This window comes from Hyperolius riggenbachi, chromosome 10, assembly GCF_040937935.1.
Source record: "Hyperolius riggenbachi isolate aHypRig1 chromosome 10, aHypRig1.pri, whole genome shotgun sequence".
Lineage (NCBI taxonomy): Eukaryota > Metazoa > Chordata > Amphibia > Anura > Hyperoliidae > Hyperolius > Hyperolius riggenbachi.
The window spans coordinates 36,383,729-36,410,795 of NC_090655.1; the positions used below are offsets into that span (position 1 = coordinate 36,383,729).

At 45.1% G+C, this 27,067-nt stretch overlaps 1 protein-coding gene across 1 annotated transcript in view; it reads left to right on the forward strand.

The window, feature by feature from the left end:
• IDE (insulin degrading enzyme) overlaps positions 1-27,067 on the forward strand; it is a 123,758-nt gene that overhangs the window by 6,355 nt on the left and 90,336 nt on the right. Inside the window, exons 2-4 of the mRNA XM_068258893.1 lie at positions 14,273-14,454; positions 19,257-19,464; positions 24,807-24,976. Of these exons, the coding sequence (XP_068114994.1) occupies positions 14,292-14,454; positions 19,257-19,464; positions 24,807-24,976 (541 nt within the window). The 5' untranslated portion in view covers positions 14,273-14,291. The remainder of the gene's footprint in view (positions 1-14,272; positions 14,455-19,256; positions 19,465-24,806; positions 24,977-27,067) is intronic.

Consider the following 27,067-nt stretch of genomic DNA (forward strand, 5'->3'; position numbering starts at 1 on the left):
CGCATGCGGATTCGCACATGTAATGCAAGTGGATGGGCCTGTTTCCATTGTAGCGTTGTTGAGGTGCGTTTTTTTTCAGCGGTGAAAAAACGCACAAAAGAGCCGCAGATTTCGCCTGCGAGTGGAATGCATGCGAATCGCATGCAATGTATTTAATAGGGAAATCGCATGCAATTCCCCTTCCCTTTTTTTTCTGCGAATTCGCATGCGAATTTGCATAGGTAGCAATATAAATTCACACAGGCAGTGACATGGTTAAAATCGCATATAACCGCACCTATGCGAATTCGCGGCAAAAAACGCATGCTGCATGCGATTTCATCAGCCGTGGAATCCAGGCGATTCTGCACCGCAATAGTGGAAACGAGCCCTGAGGCTGTCTAGTTGTTAGGGACTTGCACAGTAGTGGAGCTGTTATGACCCGTACACACGATCAGATTTTATAGATGATTTTACTTCCGTTCAATAAAGAATATCTGCGCGAAAAAAAACATTATCCTATTGATGATTAGCTTTCGATTTCTAGCATCTGGCTGATGCTTTTCGAATAGTAGGACAGACTTAGTAGGCAAATTCTCAAAAATTGGTCAGCGATTGGCCAATCAAGATGGGATGTGTGTGCATGGCATGTCTCATCTTATTTAATAACCTTGTTAGAGATTTAACGTTACCTTAATCTGCAGTATAGTAAAACAACCACAAGTTGTCACTGTGTGTAATATAGCATGATGATCTTTATGCGATTGTTGTTTCCTGTATTCTGTGTTTTTCTCTGTTCTAAGTCAGCTGCATTACCTGACGGTGGTGTATGATATACTGTATCTCTGCATGTTTTTCTTTAGTAAAGAGTTCTAACTAGTTAAACTGGGTGCCTGTCTGCGTGTACAGACCACTCTGCTCCATCAGACCTACCATTCCAAAGAACACGTGTGTGGGGACAGGCATACTCTCTGATGGTGGTTGCAGCAACCCTGGTACCGTGTTTTTGTTTTTTTGTATTTGTTTTCCAGTTTAATTTAACTTAATACACTATATCAGGCTCCTGGTTTCTGTGTGTACAGTACTATTGCTTCTGTGTGTGTACTTTTTCTTCAAGGCTCTACCTGATCGCCATTCCATTTTGTAATTCTAGAAAAGGTAGCCACACACCATACAATTTTTTTAAATCTCTTTTCAATTCAAGAATGGCAATCAATTTTTCTGACTGTAACATTTCAGAAATCTGACCAATGTATCATACACATGTTACATTTTTTCTCAATTATTATAAAAATGATTGGAAACCCTGAGAAAATAGCTAGGGTGTGTATATTAATAAACTGATAATCTACCACACACCATTCAATTTGCATAATAATTGATCAGAAAAATCCACCATTTACGATCGTTTTTTTTTTATCAAATAAAAATGGGAAGTTCTATCAGATTTCTTGCTCGAATAAAAAAAAAAAAAAAAAAAAAAAAAAAAAAAAAAAAGCTTTCGATTGTTTGGGAAATCCGATTGTTTTATTGAATTGCTGTAAAATCGGATCATTTTATTGTATCGCGTTACATCGGCCACCTTAAGAGTGTATTTGGCATTTGCACTGCCCGGTAATCAAGCTAAAATGAGTCTTGCCATCAGGCCGGTTTTACATTTGAGGAAAGTGGTGCCATGCGCTGCCCCCAACGCACCGCAACGCCAAAAACTAGATTCGTCTCCTGCAGCAGAGAGAGCCGACAGGGTCATATGCAAGGTGCCGCCTCCGTACGCCTTTCGCTGTCCTTTGCTTATTGACGTACTCCCTACCGGGCAGGAAGTACAGTATGTCACTGTGATTCCTGCTTTCTAAGTCGTATTTGCATCATTCCACGCATGCGCGGCGCACCACCGCCAACAAATTACATTTTTTTCCGTCGCCCATTGACTTTCATTCATTCCGCCACCACATAAGTCGCACAGTAACTCGCTGTTGACTTTGCGGCAGTTTGTAAACTTCCGAAGCGACGCAGTTGGTGTACCGGGCCCCACACACTTTCTTTGCTGTTCCGTTACTCTGCATCCAGAAGTACAGAAAGGGTAACGCAACCAATGAAAGTAATCAAGAGTAAAAGGGGCCTCCTTATTTGCAATATACTGTATAGAGCTGAACCGAATGGATTTAAATAAAACAACCGGGCACATCTGATCTGTATCGGTTTCCATCACAGTACCATATAAATATTTTGCTACTGTTTACCTTTTCTGCACAAACCGTTTTTACATGTAGACAAAGAATGAAAAAAATAAAGCAGAATTTTCTGACAGTGATAAATGGATTGTATTTCCCTGGTAATCTGTATGGCTGGAGCACGACAGGTGATCTCTGCTGTCTTTGTTATACGCAGGCAGGCCTAGCAGTACCACCTGTCATGTCAGCCATATATCATGTATATCAAGTTACACAGTATAAGAGCTGTACATACTTTAGTATGCTTGTGCAGTCATTCTCTGTTTGGCTGTTTTGAGCTTCTGTTGTGTGATGCAATGATGACGCAGTGCAGTTTTCCTTACTCATGCTGGGGTCAGGCTAGTATGTAAAGTGTTACAGACAGGGCTGTCTCAGTAAGGCCTAGTGCACACCAGAGCGTTTCGGCTGCGGTTTGCGATCCGCTTGCGGGTGCGGATCCACTAGGGTAATGTATTTCAATGGGCTGGTGCACACCAGAGCGGGAGGCGTTTTGCAGAAACGCATACTCCCGGGCTGCTGCAGATTTTGGATTGCGGATGCGTTTCTGCCTCAATGTTAAGTATAGGAAAAACGCAAACCGCTCTGAAAAACGGCACTTCAGAGCGGTTTGCCAGGCGGTTTTTGTTACAGTAGCTGTTCAGTAACCGCTTTACTGTAACACATGAAATCTACTACACCAAAAACGCTTCACAAAACCGCAAAATGCTAGCTGAAACGCTACAGAAAAAGAAGAAAAAGTGTTTCAAAATCTGCTAGCATTTTGCGGATCTGCTAGCGTTTTTTTGGTGTGCACCAGGCCTAAGTGCAGAATCTGTCATGCGGCCTTGTAGAGGTAACAAGTTGTTGTGATCGGAGTGATCCCATAGTATAGCTCTAGACATGACATGCAGCTAGGTATGCTGACCTTTGAGATATCGGGGAGTGGATCCAGCAGCACTTCTAGCTGTTTTTACTGTACATAAGTCCTATATCTATGCAATACTGCAGTATAGTCATTTCTCCAGCTGCACCTGTAAATATAATCCATACCAGTTACACATTAATTACTTTAATACCAGGGCTGTGGAGTTGGAGCAATTTTGGGTACCCGGAGTCGGTGGTTTCATAAACTGAGGAGTCGGAGTTGGAGTCGGATGATTTTTGTACCGACTCCACTGCCCTGTTTAATACCGCACAGGTTTTTTATTTTTTCGCATGACTAATCGTTTCTGCGTACGTACATGTGCGAGATTATCAGACATTTTGTGTTTCAATCATTTTTATTGAAGTTTTAGGTTTAGAACAGAGCATATGGAACAGCAACGATTTTGTAAGAGGTAGTGTAACCAATGACAGATAAGTTGGCATTCATTTGAGAGAAAAGAAACTGATAACACTGCCTAAAGATAAAGGCTATACATTTGTAACAGCAAATACATAACAAAATAGAGCAGCCAAGAACATAAGAATATAGCTTGCAATAGAAACAGAAGTTGCATGTTAATAATCATTATCAGACATTTTGTGACGAGCGGCTTTTACTTCCATCGTGGTGGATCTTTAAGATCCCCGACTCCCACGCAAAGTGCCGGGATCATTTGACTTTGCGGCAGTCATGTGCCATTCGGTGCTCCTGCCGGTAGGGGAATGCTCGTTCGTCAACAGTTGTCTTTGTCAGGTTCCCCATCCATCTTCCGTCGAGTATTCAGCTTAAAGGTGCCCACTAATGATACAATCTTGATTGTACAATGAATTGTATCATCATTGGGTGCCTTTAAGAGAAAATCGATCTGATTCTGAGTACAGAATTTTGTTCAGAGTCGGAGTCTCTGATTTTTGTACCGAATCCACAGCCCTGCTGAGAGGAGGGAAGTCTCTATCCAGCAGAGGCTTCTCACGCCGTGCTCTGGACCACCACTGGCGCTTATGGACCCCTGAAAGAAATCGGATAAGCTCATGATCGCAACCCCACCCCTTTTCATGCAGGAGTGCAGCCATAATGCACCTGCGCAAGTATGGCCGCACCTGCACAGTGGCTCAGAGTCGCTCATGCATGAAGAGGAGCACACCTGGGCCGCCACATTGCTCGGGCAGATGGCATGGGGAACTTCTGTAGAATCCTGAGCCTACCCTCTTCTTAGGAAAGTATCTGTTGTTTGACCTGAGGTTCACTTTAAAGTGGACCTGAACTCAGAACTTCCTCTCTGCTCTGATAAGCAACAGCATAATATCCTTTTAAGGGTAGGAGCACACTTGGCAGAATCCCATATGCAGTTTCCACTATGTGCTATGGAAAATTGATTATGCGATTCTACGTAGTGTGTTCCTACCCAAAAATAAATAAAACCTTTCTTTCCTACAGCTGATCTAAATCCTGCAATAAATTATTTATTGTATTTATAAAGCGCCAACATATTACACAGCGCTGGACAATAAATAGGGATACATACATTTTGCAAAAAGGGTGTGTGCATCAAGCACCAAGTAAACCCTTATATACCTGGCTTTGCAGATAAGGCCTAATTAGCTTATTCATGAGACAATGCTTAAGCAAATCTGCATTCGCTTTCGCTTGCCAGGATATGCAGGGTTTTGCCAACTAACTCACCGCAAAATTTTTGCCCTGCGGGGGATTTGTTCGCCCAGCATTTAGCACTTATCCAGGATCGCCACGTGGAGGCCCCCCCCCCCCAGGATCCCAGGAAAAGGGGGGCCAACAGAGCACTCCAAGCACACTCACTGCTCAGAGACTCTGCAGCCGCCCCCCTGGAGGGAAGCTGAGAAGTGCGCCCCCCCCCCCAAAGCGCTGGCACTGCCAGAGGGAGCCGCCCACACCCACCTCCCACAGGATGGGACCTACCTAATTTCGTATTGCGTCCAAGTGCATTATTATGCTAGGCCAAATGTGCGCGACTAGGGATACATATATTGCAACAAGGGGTGACAGACAGAGAGGTAGCAAACGGTTATACAACAGCACAAGGTTATACATACAATCAGGGTATAAAATGGGGTATACAAAGACCTGGCAAAACAAGTACGAGTTAGTCCATGAGAAGGGTGTAATTTCTGCAGTGTCTTTCCACTGCCATAGAAGCCGACATGGGGTTAACCTCCTGTGATTACAAATTAGCTACTCTGCCATGGCAGAAGAGATTCCTGAGCTAAAGCAGCTGAGAGATCAAATTACAACTTGTGATTAGACACAGATGAGTGGGAATCAGACTAAACTCTTTAAAGGACAACTGAAGTGAGAAATAGAGGCTGCCATATTTATTTCCTTTTATATAATACCAGTTGCTTGGCAGTCCTGCTGGTCTATTAGGATGCAGTAGTGTCTAAATAATGCCAGAAACAAGCATGAAGCTAATCTTTTTCAGATCTGACAATAATGTCAGATACACTTGGATCTGCTGCATGCTTGTTCAGGGTCTATGACTAAAAGTATGAGGTAGCGGATAGGCAGGATAGCAAGGCAACTGGTATTGCTTAAAAGGAAATAAATATGGCAGCCTCCATATCCCTCTCACTTCAGTTGCCTTTTAAATATATACAGGGTGCATTCTTTTTCTGTCCTGTGCAAGAGTTCAGGTCCATTTTAAGCCACTGACCAAACTCTGCTTCTTGCAAAATCAAACTTGCTCACACTGAATAAAGCTTACTCATTGCTTTACCTCGTTTTCTACCCATCCCTTTGGCTTGTAAGCTTGTTAGGGCAGGGTTCTCTTCCTACAGTTTCTTGTGGCTGCTGTATAACTTGTTACACTGCTAATATTAGTCACTGTCACATGTGTTTACCACCTCTGTTGTACCCAGGTTTGTGCTATACAACGTATGCTCTGCCATATAAGATGCACCTAGGTTTAGAGGGCAAAAAACAGGAAATAAAATGTATTATATAATTATTTAATATATTATACTAGTCGACCCAAGCCCGTTTTAAAACGGGCTCTAAGTGTATCTTTTAACAGTGTGCATGCGCGCGCACCTGCCCGGTGCAACTTCATGGGAGTGCCATGTAAATCCATAGTAAAAAGTTAGCAGTTTTATGTCAGGAAGAGTCGACAATCCTGGAATCCGCTGCAGGTGTCATAGCAGCTTTACAAGGCCCCTACATAACTGAGCAGGTATCGGCCTGAGAAACAAAGCTGTGTGTCCTGATACTGAGGCATTGTCTCCGGCTGGCCTAGCTGAGCTATGAGGAAGAGATGGGGAGGGGAACACACAGCGATTATAAGGGTGTCGGTGATGTTACTGCATTATACAGAAAGTAGGTGAAAGTATTGTCCGCGGCCACGCCCTGCTTTTAGCTGAAACTGAGATTCATCCTCATGCATTTTTCAGACACAAGCTTTCCTAGCGATGCTGCCCGCTTCCATTACTGTGGTATAATTGGTGTTGCTGCTGAATGTCTCGGTTCGTTAAGTGGCATTAGGCACCTGGCAAGGCAGGCTGGGTTCTGTCTGTATCCCTGACATACCTGCAGAAAAGCCATTCTTTATTCAGGATCTGACATGAGCACAGATGGCACACTGTTTCCATGCTCCATCGGTGTGAAGTTCTAGCTTTCTATACCAGGTAATGGCTACTGTTCTATCTTATGGTCCTTGCTTAACATGAATAGTAAGTAGATGCTGTGTTATGTGCCAGGCATTGCTTGTAGTATTGTGCATTACTTGTCTGCTTCCTATGAGCAAGTCTCTGGCAAAGTATCTCTTCTATGCATTTGCTTAAAGCAGGGGAGGTTCTCTTGCCTTTTGCATGATGGGTAACTCAGTAAAGGAAGCACAGACTTTATAGCGTAGCTATCATATAAATCCGGCATAGTCGAGTCTGAACCCTTTATAACCGTAATTAGAGATTGAGGTTATACCTTGAATGAATCGGAGCACTGGGGCCGCTGTACACACACCTGACTATTGGCTGAGGTGGTCGGTCGCCTCAGGCGTGTGAATGGGCCTATTAATGAGAGGTAGATGGATGGAATCCAGGAGCTGGACTGTACAGTCCAGGAGCCGCAGGACATTTTTAGGGCCCATTTCTTAACCGTAAGAGAAAAACTCACAATTAGCTGTAATTTTTTAAGGTGCCTTTTGGTTTAGGGCTCGTTTCCACTGTTGCGGTGTGGAATCGCCTGCTTTCCACCGCGGACGAAATCGCATGCGGGAGCGATTCCGCATGCGGTGTTGCCGCGATTTCGCATGCAATTCCGCATAGGTAAGGGTATGTGCGAATTTAACCATGTCACTGCCTGTGTAAATTAACATTATACCTATGCGAAATCGCATGCGACTTCGCGGCAAAAACGCATGCTCAACCCGCATGCGGTTTCCCTATTAAAAGCATTAGCGGCGATTTGCGTGCATTCCTCTCGCACGCGAAATTTGACGGCTCTGCCGTGCAGATTTCTGCCGCACAAAAAAACGCTCCCGCAGCTGCACAAGTGGAAACAGCCCCATCCACTTGCATTGCCTATGCGAATCCGCATGTGGACACCGCATGCAGATTCGCTATAGTGGAAACGAGCCCTCATACACTGTGGATTTGGTTTATACATTTATTCATTTAGATAGCCTTAGCAGTTCACTGATTTAGATTTAGGCTCTATCCTCACTACAGGTGTTCAGTGTGTGGACGGTGACATTGCATATTCTCCCTCCATCCACGTAACATCCAAGGAATGTTGTTCTTATAAATCTGTTACATCAGATCCTATCCTAATAGCATTGCGACATGATAGACCCAAATTCTGTACAGTGTCTGGGAAAATGGTGCAGGTCGGGGACTTTGCGCTCTGCTGCTGTAATGGACATAAACGGACACGTCACCACAGGTCTGGATCAATCCTGTGCTTAACCTTGGATCTGTTGACATGTTTGTCGTCCATTGTGCTCCATTCCATGAATGGGAAAGTTTTTTTTTTTTGTTTTTTTTCTTTTTAGGTTTTTGTGTCTCATAAGGCCTTAGATGACCTGGGCTCTTTGAGTTTCTGTAGAACTTATTATTGGTTTCAAAATGAAAGAGCGCAAGTTAACTTGATGACATCCCAGCTTGCCATTATCCCATGAACTCTATAGGATGTGTCAAATCTTTACGGTTCTGTGAGCCACAACAAAGGTTTCAGCCGTTGAGAGGAGAATCTATTTATGTCTTGGTGTGAATGTAACAGTTCCATGAACAAATTCAAAGGAGCATTGAAGACTTCTCCTTTGTTTTTCATATGCCTTAATTATTAAACTTCATTATCGTATATCTGTACTACCAGGGCTGTGGAGTAGGGACAAAAATCATCCAACGACTGCGTTCATGAAACTACCAACTCTCACTCCAGGTACCCAAAATTGCTCCGACTCCTTAATCTAATACTTACCATGGCCGTGAAATTGGTGCAAAATCATCCAACTACGACTCCTCGGTTTATGAAATCTCCCGACTCGTCCGTTTATGAAATCTCCCGACTCGTCAGTTTATGAAATCTCCCGACTCGTCAGTTTATGAAATCTCCCGACTCGTCCGTTTATGAACTCTCCCGACTCGTCCGTTTATGAACTCTCCCGACTCGTCCGTTTATGAACTCTCCCGACTCGTCCGTTTATGAACTCTCCCGACTCGTCCGTTTAAGAAATCTCCCGACTCGTCCGTTTAAGAAATCTCCCGACTCGTCCGTTTATGAAATCTCCCGACTCGTCCGTTTATGAAATCTCCCGACTCGTCCGTTTATGAAATCTCCCGACTCGTCAGTTTATGAAATCTCCCGACTCGTCAGTTTATGAAATCTCCCGACTCGTCAGTTTATGAAATCTCCCGACTCGTCCGTTTATGAACTCTCCCGACTCGTCCGTTTATGAACTCTCCCGACTCGTCCGTTTATGAACTCTCCCGACTCGTCCGTTTAAGAAATCTCCCGACTCGTCCGTTTATGAAATCTCCCGACTCGTCCGTTTATGAAATCTCCCGACTCGTCCGTTTATGAAATCTCCCGACTCGTCCGTTTATGAAATCTCCCGACTCGTCCGTTTATGAACTCTCCCGACTCGTCCGTTTATGAACTCTCCCGACTCGTCCGTTTATGAAATCTCCCGACTCGTCCGTTTATGAACTCTCCCGACTCGTCCGTTTATGAACTCTCCCGACTCGTCAGTTAATGAAATCTCCCGACTCGTCCGTTTATGAACTCTCCCGACTCGTCCGTTTATGAACTCTCCCGACTCGTCCGTTTATGAACTCTCCCGACTCGTCAGTTTATGAACTCTCCCGACTCGTCCGTTTATGAACTCTCCCGACTCGTCCGTTTATGAACTCTCCCGACTCGTCCGTTTATGAAATCTCCCGACTCGTCCGTTTATGAAATCTCCCGACTCGTCCGTTTATGAAATCTCCCGACTCGTCCGTTTATGAAATCTCCCGACTCGTCCGTTTATGAAATCTCCCGACTCGTCCGTTTATGAAATCTCCCGACTCGTCAGTTTATGAAATCTCCCGACTCGTCAGTTTATGAAATCTCCCGACTCGTCCGTTTATGAACTCTCCCGACTCGTCCGTTTATGAACTCTCCCGACTCGTCCGTTTATGAACTCTCCCGACTCGTCCGTTTAAGAAATCTCCCGACTCGTCCGTTTATGAAATCTCCCGACTCGTCCGTTTATGAAATCTCCCGACTCGTCCGTTTATGAAATCTCCCGACTCGTCCGTTTATGAACTCTCCCGACTCGTCCGTTTATGAACTCTCCCGACTCGTCCGTTTATGAAATCTCCCGACTCGTCCGTTTATGAAATCTCCCGACTCGTCCGTTTATGAACTCTCCCGACTCGTCAGTTTATGAAATCTCCCGACTCGTCCGTTTATGAACTCTCCCGACTCGTCCGTTTATGAAATCTCCCGACTCGTCCGTTTATGAACTCTCCCGACTCGTCAGTTTATGAACTCTCCCGACTCGTCCGTTTATGAACTCTCCCGACTCGTCCGTTTATGAACTCTCCCGACTCGTCCGTTTATGAAATCTCCCGACTCATCAGTTTATGAAATCTCCCGACTCGTCCGTTTATGAAATCTCCCGACTCGTCCGTTTATGAAATCTCCCGACTCGTCCGTTTATGAAATCTCCCGACTCGTCCGTTTATGAAGTCTCCCGACTCGTCCGTTTATGAAGTCTCCCGACTCGTCCGTTTATGAAGTCTCCCGACTCGTCCGTTTATGAAATCTCCCGACTCGTCCGTTTATGAAATCTCCCGACTCGTCCGTTTATGAAATCTCCCGACTCGTCCGTTTGAGATTTCCCGATTCCTCGGTTTATGAAATCTCCCAACACTAGGCACCCACAGCCCTGCATACTAGTCACTTGTATCTTTGATGATCCGTCACATACTTACTATGGCTCACAGTTACCTTGCTGTGTTTTATTTTCCCACTAAGGAAAAATGGCAGCATAAACTTGAAATTGTGGATACATAGTATGAGTTGACCCCATGCCATGACTGTGCCTCCTTTTATTTTCTCCACGCGTGCCTGCTTTTTGTGATTTCTGTGCCCCCTCCGTCACTTCAGCCCTCTCTGTGCCTCCTGCTTTTACTTAGGCTTTGGGGTTGCCATAGGCCTGTAGCGGTGCTCTTCAGCTAATTTGTGCATCGGCAATCGAGTAGATACAAAATTAGGTAGTCACTAGAGATGGCCTAGCCTTGGAGAACTCACGGAGAAGCATGTGATAACTTTGATCAGCTGATAGATTTGTAAGGTCCTGAGTATGTGTTAAACCAGGAAGTCATCACAGCATATCAGAGGCTTACAATTCTATCAGCTGATCAAACTGGTCATGTGCTTCTCCATGAGTTCTCCAAGGCTGGGCCATCTCTAGTAGTCACCAGAGGAAAATATTAGAAAATAGGCAAGTGTGTTCCAGGGCTTTGGAGTCGGAGCAATTTTGGGTACTTGGAGTCTGTAGTTTCATAAACTGAGGAGTCGGATGATTTTTGTACCAAATCCATATCCCTGGTAAGTATTAGACTAAGGAGTCTGAGTCGAGGAATCTAAATCGGAGCAATTTTGGGTACCTGGAGTCGGAGTTTGAGTCAGTGGTTTCATAAACTGAGGAGTTGGATTCAGATGTTTTTTGTACCGACCGCACAGCCCTGGTGTATTCTTGGAGCAGGGTTTCAGGATCGGTGTCGCACAGCGCCAAAATTTGCCCACACCATTTTTGAATGTACATCTCCCAATATGCTTCCCAGCTCCATTCTGTATGGAACATACAAACCAGATCATTTGAAGTTTCATTTACGCAAAGAAAATATCGTGGCCGGAGTTTTGTCAACCCTTACATTTTTCTTATGACAGTTTGCAAAAACTTAAGTTAATTTTGAGTATGTACTGTATGCGTTGCTGCATTTTTTAAAAATTGTATGCAAATTGATGCACATTGGAATTGGACCTACCAAAAGCAAGATTTTTTTTTTTTCATTTGCATCAACTTGAAATTATTAGCATCTAGTTGACCCACTCCACTGCATACATGATAGCATGACAGAGTAAAGTTGGTCTGTAGAGGCTGTACTGCAGACTTACGCTGGGCTCTTGTTGTGTCACGTGACATTGTAGAGAGAGTAGGTTCTCATGTTGCTGCCAGACTTGAACTTTCTGACTTTGCCTTAGAATCCCGCAAAGTATTTCAATATGTTGACCGCAGCCGCTGTGATCTATAAAATAAATGTCCTTAAGTGACTTCTGTGGCAAAGTCTATGTGCACACTGCTCAAAACAAGGCGTTAGACAACTTTGCTACAGCAGAGCTGCTTATTCATCACTGCATTGCCCTGAGCTGCTTCTTACAGGTATGTGTGTGTTAGTCTAAAATGCCATTTTACATCAGCCTCAGCTAGTTTGTGTGTCTGCTGCTGTGTATTATAGGACAACTATTGCAAAATGGGTATTTTAAAATGCATATAAAAAGTATATTTCTCCCAGAGTGCAATACACTATGAATTATGTTCTTCCTATGTCACTTTCAGTAGGTAGTAAATAGCTGATCGATCTGACAGGTTTTCAACTAGTCCATCTTGTCACAGTAGATTCTCAGTATTGCCTTTATTCTTTACAAACGCACACTCTGGAAAGTATATACTGTATACAAAGATGTTGGACAGCTTCCTTACCCGTTTGCACACTATTTTAGCAGTTTGGTTGAGGAACTGCAGTTCAGGAAGTGTTTTTTGAATTAAAGAAATAACTGAGAATCCCCATGAGGAGATGGACTTGTCCAAAACCTGTCACATCTGTTAGATCACTAGTACCTACTAGAATTTACAGCAATATAGGGGAAAAAGTAACTTTATACTGCATTTTACTCTGGGAGAAATCTCCATTTATATGTACCGTATGTATTTTAAGGGCTCAGACACGCTATAACTGCTTTTCTGAGCGCTTGCAATTGATAAGCTGTAAAAATTGCCGCAATCGCATATGTTTTTACACAATTTTTTTTTTTTTTTTACTGCGATTTTAATGAAAGTGAATGGGAGCGATTTTTGAAAAGCGCTACTCAATCGTAAGTGCTTATAATGTGTCTGAGCCCTAAAGGTCACATTTTTTGCAATAGTTGTCCTTTAAATGCACAGTCATATTGCAAGTGCTTGCTTAAAGCAAACCTGATTGTATGTGTAGTACGGATTATAGTGAATAGAACATAGTAGCAAAGAAAATGGTATACTTTTTATTTTCAGTTATAGCTTTCTTTTTTTTTTATTTTCTTTTTTTTGCATCATTCTGTCATATTTGCAGTTTAGAAACCACACTAAAAAAATGACCCTTTGAACTTTCGTGCAATGAAACCATATCTCAACCTGTCTTTTTGTTGGCTGATTAAAGCGGTTTAAAGCTATGACAAAATTTTCAACAAAAATGTGTTTTCCTACTTTTTATAACCCATACAATTATCATATTTGCTTTTGTGCACAAGTATTATGATTCATTTAGATATTATAACTTCCCAAAGTTCAGTTAATTTACTTTGAAAGCTGCTGGTGCATTTTATTTACTGTTGTAATTCTGTTGTGAATGCTGCCAGCAGTGATTTCTGACCTGTGTTTCACCCCAGGACTCATCAGCTGAAGTCCTGCACAGCCAGAGAATGTTTACATAAATGTATCAAGTAAAGAATGTGTACACAAGATAAGATTATAAGCAGACCAGATGCTGGTTCTCCCTGCAGAAGAGTCAGCCCTTTGAATGCAGTTTTACGAAAAAAAAAATTAAAAAAAATTGTGTTAGTATATTATATGCTGTAAATCTTTTAATCCGCATCTACACGAGTAGATGCGGCCGCGATGCTCCTTATCAATCGAGCCGCTAATGCGGCTCGATTGATAAGATCTGACAGGACGGATCTCCGCACCGCCGATTCCCTGCTCGCTCCCCACGAGGGGACAATGGCAGGGAATCGAGCGGAAGATGAGCGGGGACGAGCGGAGAATCGAATGCGGCGCGCGAGCGGGGACGCAGCGGGCACGCGGAAGAGGCGATCCGGCGGCTAATCGAGCCGCCGGATCGCAGCCTCATCTACCCGTGTAGATGAGGCTTTAGAGCAAAGAAGAAATTCTGGGTTATATTCCGCTTTAAGTGCTTTAAAAAACAGGACTGTATTTGACCCAGTGGATGGAAGAGCTCAGAGAAGCTCTTTTGTATAGATAACTGAACTTTTTATAACTCTTACTTCATTTTTTTAACTGTTTATGTGCTGGAAATTAACATGAGACTTTTTTCTTTGCAACTAATGCTCTATTTCTTTGCGGTAGTACACATACAATTCATTATCTCATAAGTTTGTTTTCACTTCAGGTTTGCTTTAAGACTCAGCTTTATTTTGTACTAGAAAAGTGCTAGATTTTGGTGTAAGCTGTCTGAAAGTATAACTGAGTAAGGGCTCGCTCACAGGGGTGTTTCCCTTGTTGGTTTACGCCCACCGTACAATTCCTCGGTACTATCTGAGTTGGCGCACAAGGGCGGCTGTTGGTCAGCATCATGTATAATTAGCAGTATTGTACACGCATGACCATTCCTATTGCTCTATTCTCACAAGCCTTGCTTTTTAACAGGCTGCACACCTACAGCAAGATGAACAACTCCCTGATGGTCAAGCGAGTCTCCAACGACATCATCAAGTCTCATGAAGACAAACGGGTATATCGGGGCGTTGAGCTGGTCAATGGCATCAAAGCAGTGCTAATCAGTGATCCCACGACAGATAAATCCTCAGCTGCTCTGGATGTGTATATAGGTACGTTGTGTGTGTGTGACTGGACTTGTTTTGCAATGCAAATGTTCCAGCAGGTTCATGGAAGCAGCATAACTGCCTTTCTGTACTTATCCCAGAACACCTGCCCTATGTTGTGAGGGAAGCTTTGTTCCTAAACTTGAGGCGAGAGTGACAGAGGCTGCCTTATTTATTTCCTTATAAACAATGCTGGCTGTTCCCATGATCCAGTGTTTTTAATACTGTAAAGTGAACCTAAAGTAATAAATAAATATGCCCATTTACCTACCTAGGGCTTCTTCCAGCCCCCTGAAGCCCTCCTGCTCCCTCGTCGTGACTACGCACTCAGCCGTTCCTCCGTGCCGGTGTAGTGACAGAATGGGCAGCCCCGTAGATTGTGCAGCTCTGTTAGTTCTGCGCATGCGGATGTAGTACGTGCGTGCTGCGTCATCCCCCCCCCTCGCTGCAGCGTGAAGGAACTTGGGTATAGAGTATAATTTTAGTGCTGCTCTGCTCCGCCCCTCGCCGCCGAATTGAAATAGATGGTTGAGCGCAGCAACACCACATTCCCTCCTCTATCAGGCAATACAATAATATAACAGAATCGGCACCTCCCTAATCCAATGCCATTTTTATATTTACATTGCAGAAAATGATGCAGAGGATATCGGGGAGGGCAGTAGGAGGCTATTATGCTGATGACAGTGCTGGTGGTGGGCGGAGGCAGCAGCAGAAACATGGGCATGCGTCTTACATTGTCACGTTCTGATGACGTGCAGCCCGATGCTCTAGCACGTGATGACGTTTCCCTTCAGCGTGCTGGGCTGCTCTCGGGCTGCTCATTCTGTCATTACACCGGCCACCCCGCATGCGGGGCTCCAGCCGATCACGTCCTCAATCATGCTCCCTCAGTCGGGAGTGTTCGGCGCAGTAGCAACATCTGCTTACTGCGCAGGTGCAGAATGCTCCCAGCTACGGGTGTGTGTTGGAGAAGGCGCGCAGCTCACGCATCCAATGTAGGAGGGGGGCACCGGAAGAACGTCGGCTTGTGAGAGGAAGACAAGGGAGCAGGAAGACTTCAGGGGGCTGGAAGAAGCCCCAGGTAAGTACATGGATATATATTTTTTATTTTTTTACTTTAGGTTTCATTTAAAGAGGAACTCCAGTAAAAATAATGTAATAAAAAAGTGCTTCATTTTTACATTATGTATAAATTATTTAGTCAGTGTTTGCCCATTGTAAATGCTTTCCTCTCCCTGATTTACATTCTGACATTTATCACATGGTGACATTTTTACTGCTGGCAGGTGATGTCACTGGAAGGAGATGCTGCTTTTTTTTTTTGGCAGTTGGAAACAGCTGTAAACAGCTATTTCCCACAATGCAATGAGGTTCACAGACAGGAAACTGTCAGGACCGTGGTCCTGACATCACACTGTGGGAGGGGTTTCACCACAGTAGCAGCCATACAGAGCCCCCTGATTATCCGTTTGAGAAAAAGAATAGATTTCTCATGGGAAAGGGGATATCAGCTACTGATTGGGATGAAGTGCAATTCTCTGTTACGGTTTCTCTTTAAGGCTTGATTGACACATAAAAAATGTGTCCTGTCCTGTCAGTATTTGACAGTGGACATCCGTTTTTGTATGTTTCATGGAAGTTATGGAAGTGTTCACACATAAATATGTACATGTCCGGTCAGGTAAAACTGATAGAAAACTAATGCATAACTGAGAGGACAAGCCAATACTGGACTGGACCAGAAATATACAGATTTATGTGTGAACCAAGCCTAGCCATAGACGTTAGACCAGGGGTAGGGAACCTATGGCGCTGGAGCCAGATGTGGCTCTTTTGATGGCTACATCTGGCTCACATAAAAATCGGTAGACGTTGATTCACTAACTATACTGCTCAAGCAGCGCAATATAGTGTGGCAGCGCAAGTAACATTTTCAAAGTAGTGCATGCTACTGCTGTAGCATGCACTACTAACTTACTTGCGCTCCTTCCAAAAGACGAACAGCTGCTCCAATTGTCCCACCCTGGATCCTGTCAGGTCTAGTGACTTTGTAGGACTAGATCCCTGCACTTTAATTGGCCCAATAGGCTGCCTGTCACTTGACAGGCAGCCTATTGGGCCGAAGTGCGGGGATCCCTTCCTAAGTGGGGATCCCATCCCTAAGTGAATCAACCCCCAAGTCAGCTAGCTAATTGTACAAGCTGTTTGTCGGTATTTCACCTTTCTTTCTCTGGCTCTCGGGGAGATTGCTGATGTTGCTGAAAACCAAGAGAAGCTGAAGACGTGTCTGACGCTTCCGCTGCCCGGAGGATCAACTGTATACACATCACCATGGCAACAGGGACGTGAGCCCTCTGCTGTGCATGCGCACTGTCCCAGTTTGAAATGTATGGCTCACAGAATTACATTTTAAAATATGTGGCGTTTATGGTCCTCTCAGCCAAAAAGGTTCCTGAACCCTGCGCTAGACATAGCATGCACATCAGGTGCTCTGACTGAAGTCTGACTGGATTGTATTAGTTGTGACTCAAACACTACTGATGCCAGAGAATAAACAGGACTGCCGGGCAACTGGTATTGATTAAAAGGAAAAATGTCAGCCTCCATATCCCCCTCAGGTTCAAGTTAATGAAAAAAATTGCTAATGTTGTACAGTATTAGAAATTATTCCGCCAGCGTTTGCCTTTTGTGAAATCTTTCCTTTCCCTTATTTACATTCTTAAATTTCTCACTGGTGGCAATACCTTTACTGCTGGTTAGTGCATCACTGCGGAATGCTTGTTTATTGTGTGTTCTGAAGTCAGTAGAAACACCTGGCCTCCCAGAATGCCCTTGGAGGAGAATTCTGCATCACTAAACAGCCTAGGGTAAACATCACTGGGTGGGTGGGGTTACATTCAGCAATCTATAGCTATAGGAATTGTTGCTGATACTGGAACCAGGATAAAATAACGAAAACGTGGTTATCCTGAATAATTTTCTACATTCTACCATATATACACTACACTCAGCTACAAGTGCCTCTTTAAAGTGTACGTGAGGCAAAACTAAAGAAAAAAAATTGAGATATTTACACAAGGAGAGGGAAACTGGATCTTGCAGAGGCTTCCCACTTCCTCACTATGGCCGCGATCGGATCTCCGGGAACATATCCATCAAGCTTGTCAGATATGTGGCCGCACTCCTCTCCATACACAAGTGCGCGGCTGTATTGCACCTGCTTAAATATGGCTGGCAGGTTTTTTTTTTCCAGCCGGATGGCATGAAAAAGTGGCTGGGTGAGGCAAGACGGGGCAATACAGGGCCGGTGCAACTCTGCTTAGGAGGAGGATGAGGAGGCGAGCCGATGACAGCCGGGTGCTGAGCACAATTAGCTGGGTGGAGCGCCTGGCTAAAAGAGCCTAGGGAGAACACCTAAAGCGGAACTTTACATTGCTAAAATGTTTCACTTACCTGGGGCTTCTGCCAGCCTCTTGTAGCCGGCCTGTTCCCACGCAGCCACTCAATGATGCTCTGATCCCCTGCCGCGACTCACTTTCATTTCGCGTAGTTCGGGGGAATTGCGCCTACGTGGCCTCCTTGTTCCCGTAGCCGGAACGTACTCCGCAGTACAGATTTTCTTGTACTGTGCCTACGTAGAGCGCTCCTGGCTACAGGAACGTGTACTAGGATATGCATGGCCAGGGCGCAATGGAGGTCATCTTAGAAGTCGCCTTCCATTACGGGAAAAAAAGTGAGCCGTGGCAGGGGAACAGAGGATTGGCGCAGGACTGCACAGGCACATGTCGGCTGCAGGGGGCTGGCAGAAGCCCCAGATAGGTGAAACACTTAATTTTTTTTTTTAGCAGTTTCAGTTCTGCTTTAAATTTTGACCTAATGTTTACAAAGCTGTTAGCTGTTTAAAATGAGATTTTCAAATTTTTTTTTTTATCCGCAAAAATATGTCCATCTCCTTCTAAGGTTTTCAGCAGCAGTGGTCTCATAGTAACCTTAGCCCTCCAGTAAGCCAAACACTAGCGGTCAACCTACTGCCCTACTGCTAGCAATAATCCTAGTCTCCTTGCAGCCTCACTAATTTACCGGGACAGTAGTATTTTTTTTGATGCTAAGAAGAACCTGTTTGTCATTTCGGGGCAAAAAATACCCAGCGCCAACAATATATTGTCCAGTACAACTATTCCACTGATTTCACTGTGTGCCCCTAGGCACGTGTTCTAAATTCTCCCAGTATGCTTTTATTTAATGGAAACTCAAGCCACAGTATTTAAACTTTGTAGTTTGCATGACCATGACACAAAAAAAGGGAAATCTTTCAAATGAGAGCACAGACTCCAATAAAGTAGCTTTTGTAGCAGGATAGGGAGAACTTATAACTCTTGTCATGTTTGGAATGCTGGTGGTTTAAGCCTCGTACACACCTTCAATGTTATTGGCCAGTGATTGGCCAATTTTACCAAATTCATGTAGTATGAGGGTTGACAGATTTTGAATACTATGAAAAGAAGTGTAGGTAAACTCTCATACTACATGGAAGTGGTAAAACTGGTCAGTGGTTGACCAATCAAAATTGATGTGTACCAGGCTTTAGATTTCTACTTCCTGACTTCCCAGTTGATTAAAGCTGCCACTAGCAGGAAGTGGAAAGCAAAATCGTTCCATCGGAGAGACAGCAATAAATATGGCGATAATAAAGATGATTCTGATTCTGATTCTGAAATACTCACCCAATCTGTCTTTAGGCAAGGTTTTGGCTTGTTTTCTAGGTTATTGACAGCATGTCTAACGGTATGTATTTGTACTGACAGGATACCTCTCCGATCCTGGGAATATCCCTGGTCTAGCCCATTTTTGTGAACATATGCTGTTCTTGGGTACAGAAAAGTACCCCAAAGAGAATGAATACACGCAGTTCCTCAGCGAGCATGCGGGGAGTGCGAACGCCTTCACCAGCGGAGAGCACACCAACTACTACTTTGATGTGTCTCATGAACATCTGGAGGGAGCATTGGACAGGTAAGAGGGCAAATCCCCTTTTTATGTGGTCTCCTTATCTCTAATGGGCTATCTGATAGATATGCTGAGAACCTTTGCTTTGATTCTGTAAGTAAGGTTGATTCTGTGCACTGTTCCTATAAAGGGGCCCATGCATACACCTAACGATTTCCCCGCCGATATACAGCAGCTTCGATCACTGTGATCGAATCGGCTTTAAAATCATTGCGCAAAACGCTGACCGAATGATCGATTTCCATCTGAAATCAATCGTTCCCGTTGATCCGCCCGTGCGGAAGATTTCGCTCGATCGCCGGCGGGTCGGGAGTGCGTCGATAGCAGCGTTCGCAATGTCAGCGGCGTTCGAATGTGGCAATACATTACCTGTTCCGCCGGCGTGGGTCACCGCTGTCACCGCTGCTCCTTCTCCTCTGGGTTCCGGCAGGCTTCACTTCTTCCTGCCCCGACAGGAAGTTTAAACAGTAGAGCGCCCTCTACAATTTAAACTTCCCTGGACAGGAAGAAGTGAAGCCTGCCGGAACCCAGCGGAGAAGGAGCAGCGCTGACACGCGGCGGCGGAGCAGGTAATGTATGCAGGGGGGGCGGCGGCAGCTTCACAGATTGTGATCGGTTTCATGCTGAAATCTATTCACAATCTGTTTGCAGTAAAGGCAGCCATACGATCAGGGAGGATCTATCTGTTGGTCGATCTGATGGCAAATCAACCAGTGTATGGCCACCTTTAGATGGGGGAGCTGTGCACCCGAACTTGCTGACCAGTGTCTAGTTTCTTTGATAAGTGGAAACTCTGAGCACTGACGCCAGGACAGGAATGTTAATTGCGGTTAGGTGCCAAGATAAGGGAGCTTTGTTAAAAGTGGATCCGAGATAAACTTTTATTCATAGCATAATTATGTTCCTTTCATATAGTTTATAGGGCATTCCTCCCAACACATTTTTTTGTTTGTTTTAATACCCTAATTCCCTATATACTAAACAAGCCTCACCCACAGTTCCTCCAGCGCCTAGACACTCTGAGACCCATGTAGAAGGGCTTATGGGAGTTCAGTCTGGAGAGGAGGAGGAGGTGTTACCAGCCAGAGATTTCAGAGACAGAGGGGAGGAGAGGGGGGTGACCTTTTCACAGGCTGAAGGCTGGAGAAAGACCTACGTCCATCGAGTTCAAACAGGAAGAAATAATCAGATACTGTAGAAGCTGTTTGCAGCTAGATTAGCTGTGTAAACTATCTAAACTTTAGATAAGACGTAAAGACAATTTACATGTTATAGTTAGTTTTTCATCTCGGATCCGCTTTAAGCATTAAGCTCATAGCTGTTTCGCCGCATCCCCGCAGCAGAATGAGGTATTTATCCCCCTGAAATTCCAGGGCAAAATTCTACGACTTTCCAGGCCGTAGATTTTGCTACCCAGGGGAGGCAGAGCTTTGCGCTGTTGCTCTGCCTCTAATGCAGTCAATCTCTGCCGATCTCTGCCTCTCCCCGCCCCTCAGTGAAAGAAGACTGTGAGGGGCGGGGAGAGGCAGAGATTGACTGCATTAGAGGCAGAGCTACTGCGCAAAGCTCCGCCTTCTCCAGGAAGAGAATTCTGTGATCTGCAGAATATTGCCCCGGGGGTTTCAGGGGGATAAATACATTGTTCTGCCACGGGGATGCGGTTAAACAGCTGTGCGCTTAAAGGACAACTGAAGAGAGAGGTATATGGAGGCTGCTGGTCTGTTTGTCTGCAGAAGGTGAATAACGCCAGGAACAAGCATGCAGCTAATCTGTCAGATCTGACAATAATGTCAGAAAAACCTGGTCTGCTGCATGCTTGTTCAGGGGCTATGGCTGAAAATATTAGAGGCAATGGGTCAGCAGGGCTGCCAGGAAACTGGTATTGTTTGAAAGGAAATAAACATGGCAGCCTCCATATACCTCTCTCTTCAGTTGTCCTTTAACCACCCTGGCGTTCTATTAAGATCGCCAGGGAGGCTGCGGGAGGGTTTTTTTTTAATAAAAAAAAAACTATTTCATGCAGCCAACTGAAAGTTGGCTGCATGAAAGCCCACTAGAGGGCGCTCCGGAGGCGATCTTCTGATCGCCTCCGGCGGCCAGAAATAACACGCAATAACAGCAATGAGCGGCCTTCCGTGTTTTGCTTACCTCGTCGCCATGGCGACGAGCGGAGTGACGTCAGCCGACGTCCTGACGTCAGCCGCCTCCGATCCAGCCCTTAGCGCTGGCCGGAACTTTTTGTTCCGGCTACGCTGGGCTCAGGCGGCTGGGGGGACCCTCTTTCGCCGCTGCATGCGGCGGATCGCCGCACTGCAGCGGCGATCAGGCAGCACACGCGGCTGGCAAAGTGCCGGCTGCGTGTGCTGCTTTTTATTTGAGCCAAATCGGCCCAGCAGGGCCTGAGCGGCAGGCTCCGGCGGTACTGGACGAGCTGAGCTCGTCCAGACCGCTCAGCTGGTTAATGCTTAAAGAGAACCTGAACTGAAAATAAAAAGTCAAAATAACCATACACAGGTCATACTTACCTCCTTTGTAATCTACTCCTCAATCTCTTTCTCCTCTCCTGCATCCCATTTGTCCACTGTGATCAATGGAATTCTCTGTCCTCCATTTTGAAAATTGCTATTATCCCATAACCGCTTCCTGATCGGCACACTGTTAAACTGTAACATTGCCCACTTGAGCCATAGGTACTCTTGGACATTACCTTGCACATTTAGTTGTAACTGACAGCTGCTGATATATAACTGACAGCAACTGGTATATTTCAGTTCTAGCAAAATATTGTCAGAACTGGAAGGGATCACTGTAAGAAGAAAATGGTGAGCTTCTGAGAGGAATGGACGGTGTGGTAAGTATGTAATGTTCATTTGCAGCTACGTCGTGTTTACTTTAACCACTTAACGACCAGCTAACGCCGATAGGCGGCGGCTGGTCGTTTGTGGTTTTACATGGAAACGTTCCATGTCACTTCACGGAGGGTGTCTCCGGTGAATAACCTGAGAGCCTCCCATCGCGGCTCGCAGGCTAATTGTAAACACACGGGGAAGAAATCCCAGCTGTTTACATCAATACGGTGCTGCTGCGCAGCAGCACCGTAAAGGAGATCGGCGATCCCCGGCCTCTGATTGGCCGGGGATCGCCGCCGTGTGATAGGCTGAAGCCTATCAGAGGCGGCGCAGGACGCATCGCCGTCCTGTCCCGCCCAGGAAAGGAGAGGGAGGAATGAATCGCGCTGCAGAGGGGGGCATTGAGGAGCCCCCCCACTCGGCCACACGGAGCGGCGGCGATCAGACCCCCCCCCCCAGCAGGTCATCCCCCTAGTGGGGAAAAAAGGGGGGGGGGGTCTGATCACCCTGCTTTGCACACGATCTGTGCTGTGGGCTGGAGAGCCCACGCAGCAAAAATCAGAGAGAGCAGCCCCGGTCCTTTAGTGGTTAAATAATTTTACTCGCTTCAGGTTCCCTTTAAGACAACTGCAAGATAGAGAGGCAATTTATTTGGCTTCAGACTCTTTAAAGAGAACCCGAGGTGGGTTTGAAAAATCCTATTAGGACATAGAGACAAGTACTGTATACCACGAGCAGCCTCTGTTTCCTTACAGACTGTCTACAGGCTCCCCCCGGGCTCTGCTGTCCCCCACAAAAAAAAGCCAGGCTAGCGACACGCAGATTGTCGTTAGCCGGCTGTTTACCTAAGGCTGTCAGTCACCGCTGCTCCCCCGCCTCCTCTGTAGTGCGGCTCCCTGCCTGTGTCCCTTCCCTCCCCGCTTCCTCCAATCAGCTTACGGGGGAGGGAAGGGACCCAGGCGAGGAGGCGGGGGAGTGGCGTTGACTGACAGCCTTCAGGTAAACAGCCGGCTAGCGACAATCTGTGTATCGCTAGCCTGGCTTTTTTGTTTTTTTGTGTTTGTTTTTTTTTATGCGGGACAGCAGAGCCGAGGGGGAGCCTGTAGACAGCCTGTAAGGACACAGAGGCTGCTCGTTGTATACAGCACTTGCCTATGTGTCCTAATAGGATTTGTCAAACCCACCTCGGGTTCTCTTTAAGGCTGTAGACGCACTGTGGCCCATATGCAATTCACTTTTTCTCCTCAGTTCTCTCCTAAGAGATCATTTTCATCTTCTCTCTAAAGGTACACTATTGCGAAAATCATAAAATTTGAATACATTCAAGCACATATAAATAAGAAGTACATTTCTCTCAGAGTAAAATGAGCCATAAATTACTTTTCACCTCTGTTGCTGTCACATACAGTAAGTAGTAGAAATCTGATAGAACCGACAGGTTTTGGACTAGCCCATATCCTCGTGGGGTTCTCAGAATTTTCCTTTTCAAAAACACTTGGTGAAAGGCAGGTGCTCCGTCCAACTGCCCAAAAAAGTGTGCAGGGAGGCTGGCCAGCATCGTTTGTATAAATTCTTTTCAGGGAGTGTCTTTATAGCAAATAAAGGCCATGCTGAGAGTCCCCCATGTAGAGATGGACAAGTCCAAAACCTGCCAGTTCTGTCAGAATTCTACTACCTACTGTGAGTGACAGCAACATAGGAGAAAAGTGATTTATGGCTCATTTTTACACTGGGAGAAATGTACTTCTTATTTGTATGTGTTTACTTCTACTAAAAATGTTACATCTTTTTGCGATAGTGCTCCTTTCGAATAACTTTTATAAATTTTATATTTGAAAAAGTACCCAAAAGAAGGTAAAAAGGTACAAATCAAAACTCTAAATTATTTTGAGTATTTCCTTTCCTGCTAGTTTTTGAAAGGAGAAAACTCAGAAGAAAAATTTAAATGCATACGGGCCTGTAAGCACTTTCCGAAAGCTTTTCTGACCTTCATCGCTTCCTGAGCATTTAAAAATAAATTACAAAAATAAAAAAAAGCTCCTACTGAATTACTGTAAAATAACCACACCCCCTAACAATGTGATAGGCTAAAAGGCTTTTATAGAAATACATATGCAAAGAGGGAGATGCTGGTTGCTTGGCAGTTGGAAACGGCTGTTATTTTCCAAAATGCAACAAGGCTCACAGACCTAAACCTGTCAGGACCTAGGTGCTGACATCACACTGTGGGAGGGGTTTTACCACATTCTCATGATCTATTTGACAAAAGGCAAAGCTTTTTTTAATGGGAAAGGAGGTATCCGCTACTTATTGGGATAAAGTTCATCCCTTGGTTACATTTCCTCCTGTCTGATTGAATAATTGGTAACTTCTGCCCAACCCTGCTGGTGAAACCCGTGTCATTCGGTTCCTGATTGGTGGCTGATTTGCCTTCAATTTATTTAAATATGGGTGCAGGTAATCCACATGGTGATATTTATAGATTTTCTTGCCTTACAGGTTCTCCCAGTTTTTCCAGGCTCCTCTCTTCGATGAGAACTGCAAGGACCGTGAGGTGAACGCCGTGGACTCTGAGCATGAGAAGAACCTGATGAATGACGCCTGGAGACTGGCCCAGCTGGAGAAGAGCACGGGCAATCCTAGTCACCCATTCAATAAATTTGGAACAGGTCAGGATTCTCAGTGACTGAATACCTACCAGCCTGTTCCCTCCCTACACATTGTAATCTGCCCCTGCTTTCCCTGCATCCCTTCCATTCACAGTGCACTGAGGGACAATCACTATCCTCTCAGTGACTGATGCCATTATAGTCAGTAAGGATGCAGAACAAGAGCAGAGTTGTATTTATTTCGTTGTTTTTCCCAGAAGTTTTTTTCCAGCCGGGTGATATTAAATAGTAGCCGGGTGGGGCGGACAGATAATTGATGAGAAGTGCGGCACACTGCGGGAAAGTTCACTAAATATTCCACACCAGTTTAAAGAGGAACTCCAGTAAAAATGATGTAATAAAAAAGTGCTTTATTTTTACAATAATTGTGTATAAATGATTTAGTCAGTGTTTGCCCATTGTAAAAGCTTTCCTCTCCTTGATTTACATTCTGACATTTATCACATGGCGACATTTTTACTGCTGGCAGGTGATGTCAGTGGAAGGAGATGCGGCTTGCTTTTTTGGCAGTTGGAAACAGCTGTTATTTCCCACAATGCAACGAGGTTCACAGACAGGAAATTGCCAGGAAAATGGTCCTCACATACAGTGCCCCCTGATGATCCATTTGTGAAAAGGAAAATATTTCTCATGTAAAATGGGGTATCCGCTACTGATTGGGATGAAGTTCAATTCTTGGTCACGGTTTCTCTTTAAAATGCAATTTTCGCCCATCACAACAAGCACAACACAAACACAGGTTAGTTCGATAGAACATCAGCGCATTAAGTGCCACTTCCGCTGCTGCTGTAGGGGACAGGCTTTGGTGTACAGTTTGCCATTGGATTGGAACAGACCAATGGGAATCCTCTCCCCAGAAGGATTTTCATTGGTGCACTGAGTGGCACTCTAATGGGGAACCCCATATTGCTCCTTTTCGTGCTCTGGTCTATATACCAGTGCTTGTTTCCTGCAGTGGACCCAAGCGACAGTGTTATTGAACATGACAGCGGCAGCAGCACACCGGATGCACAACGATGTGTATGTGAAACGAGTCGACGGACCTCAGCATATCCTGCATATCGTACAGCACGAGTAAAGGTCATCTGGGCACAGGGCGAGCCGAGTGACTGCTCTCCCCGCTGCCGCTAAACTCCGACGTGGCGTTAAATACTATTCCCCCTCTAAGTTGTCGCAACTCGGAGGTAGATGTAATTCGGGATCTGGCAATTGCCGAAGCCCCGAATTACCGTTACGCAGGGTGCACAGCATAGCATTACTGCCATGACTGCACCCAGCTTCAGTGCACAGCGATCAGAGCCGCGTGGCAAAATAACCGTTTCATACAGTACTGTGGTGCACAACTCACAGATCTCCTCCCCCTCTCTGTGCCGCTGTTCTTTCCCCCTACGAGGCGGCAGAGCCGGGTGAGACAGCAGCTGTGGCCACTTTAATTGAAATCTCAAGTGACTCTTGGATTGTCTGTCGGGCAGTATTCCCGGATAACACGCGTTAGAGAGAACACTGAGTTTGAAGGAGTGTGTCTGGCTGATGTGAGGGCTTCATAAGGTAATTTTACTTGAAGATTGTTGCCCCTGCATTACCAGCAATTGATCGTATAGTGATAGATTCCTACACTACATGGCCTGCTCACTACACGGCCTACTCACTACATGGCCTACTCAGGTTCGATCGGTCCATAGAAATCTATTGAACATCATTTTTCTATGCATAAAAGCTTCTCTGAGCTATTCGACCGATTTGGGTCCTGTTGTCTGAAGCACTTCACCTCCCTGGCGGTCTGATTATATCCGGATTTTAGAGTCTAAAAATGGGGCTTTTTTTCACATGCTTTTAGATGCTAAAACCAGGAAATATTGACATTGCGGAGAGATCTGCTGCAGCCCCTGCACTTACCTTCCTGGGATCCAGCGCTGCAATTCTCCCGCCAACCTTCGGGTGGCGCTTTAACACTATAGTGAGATCACTGCCTATCTTCATATCTGGTGTGGGTTTTTTTTGTTTTTGTTTTTTTTTGTACTTTTCCTATGAATATTCACATGATCCCTTGTGACTAGATCTAGGAGGTCGCAGGACTTCTAGATGGAGTCC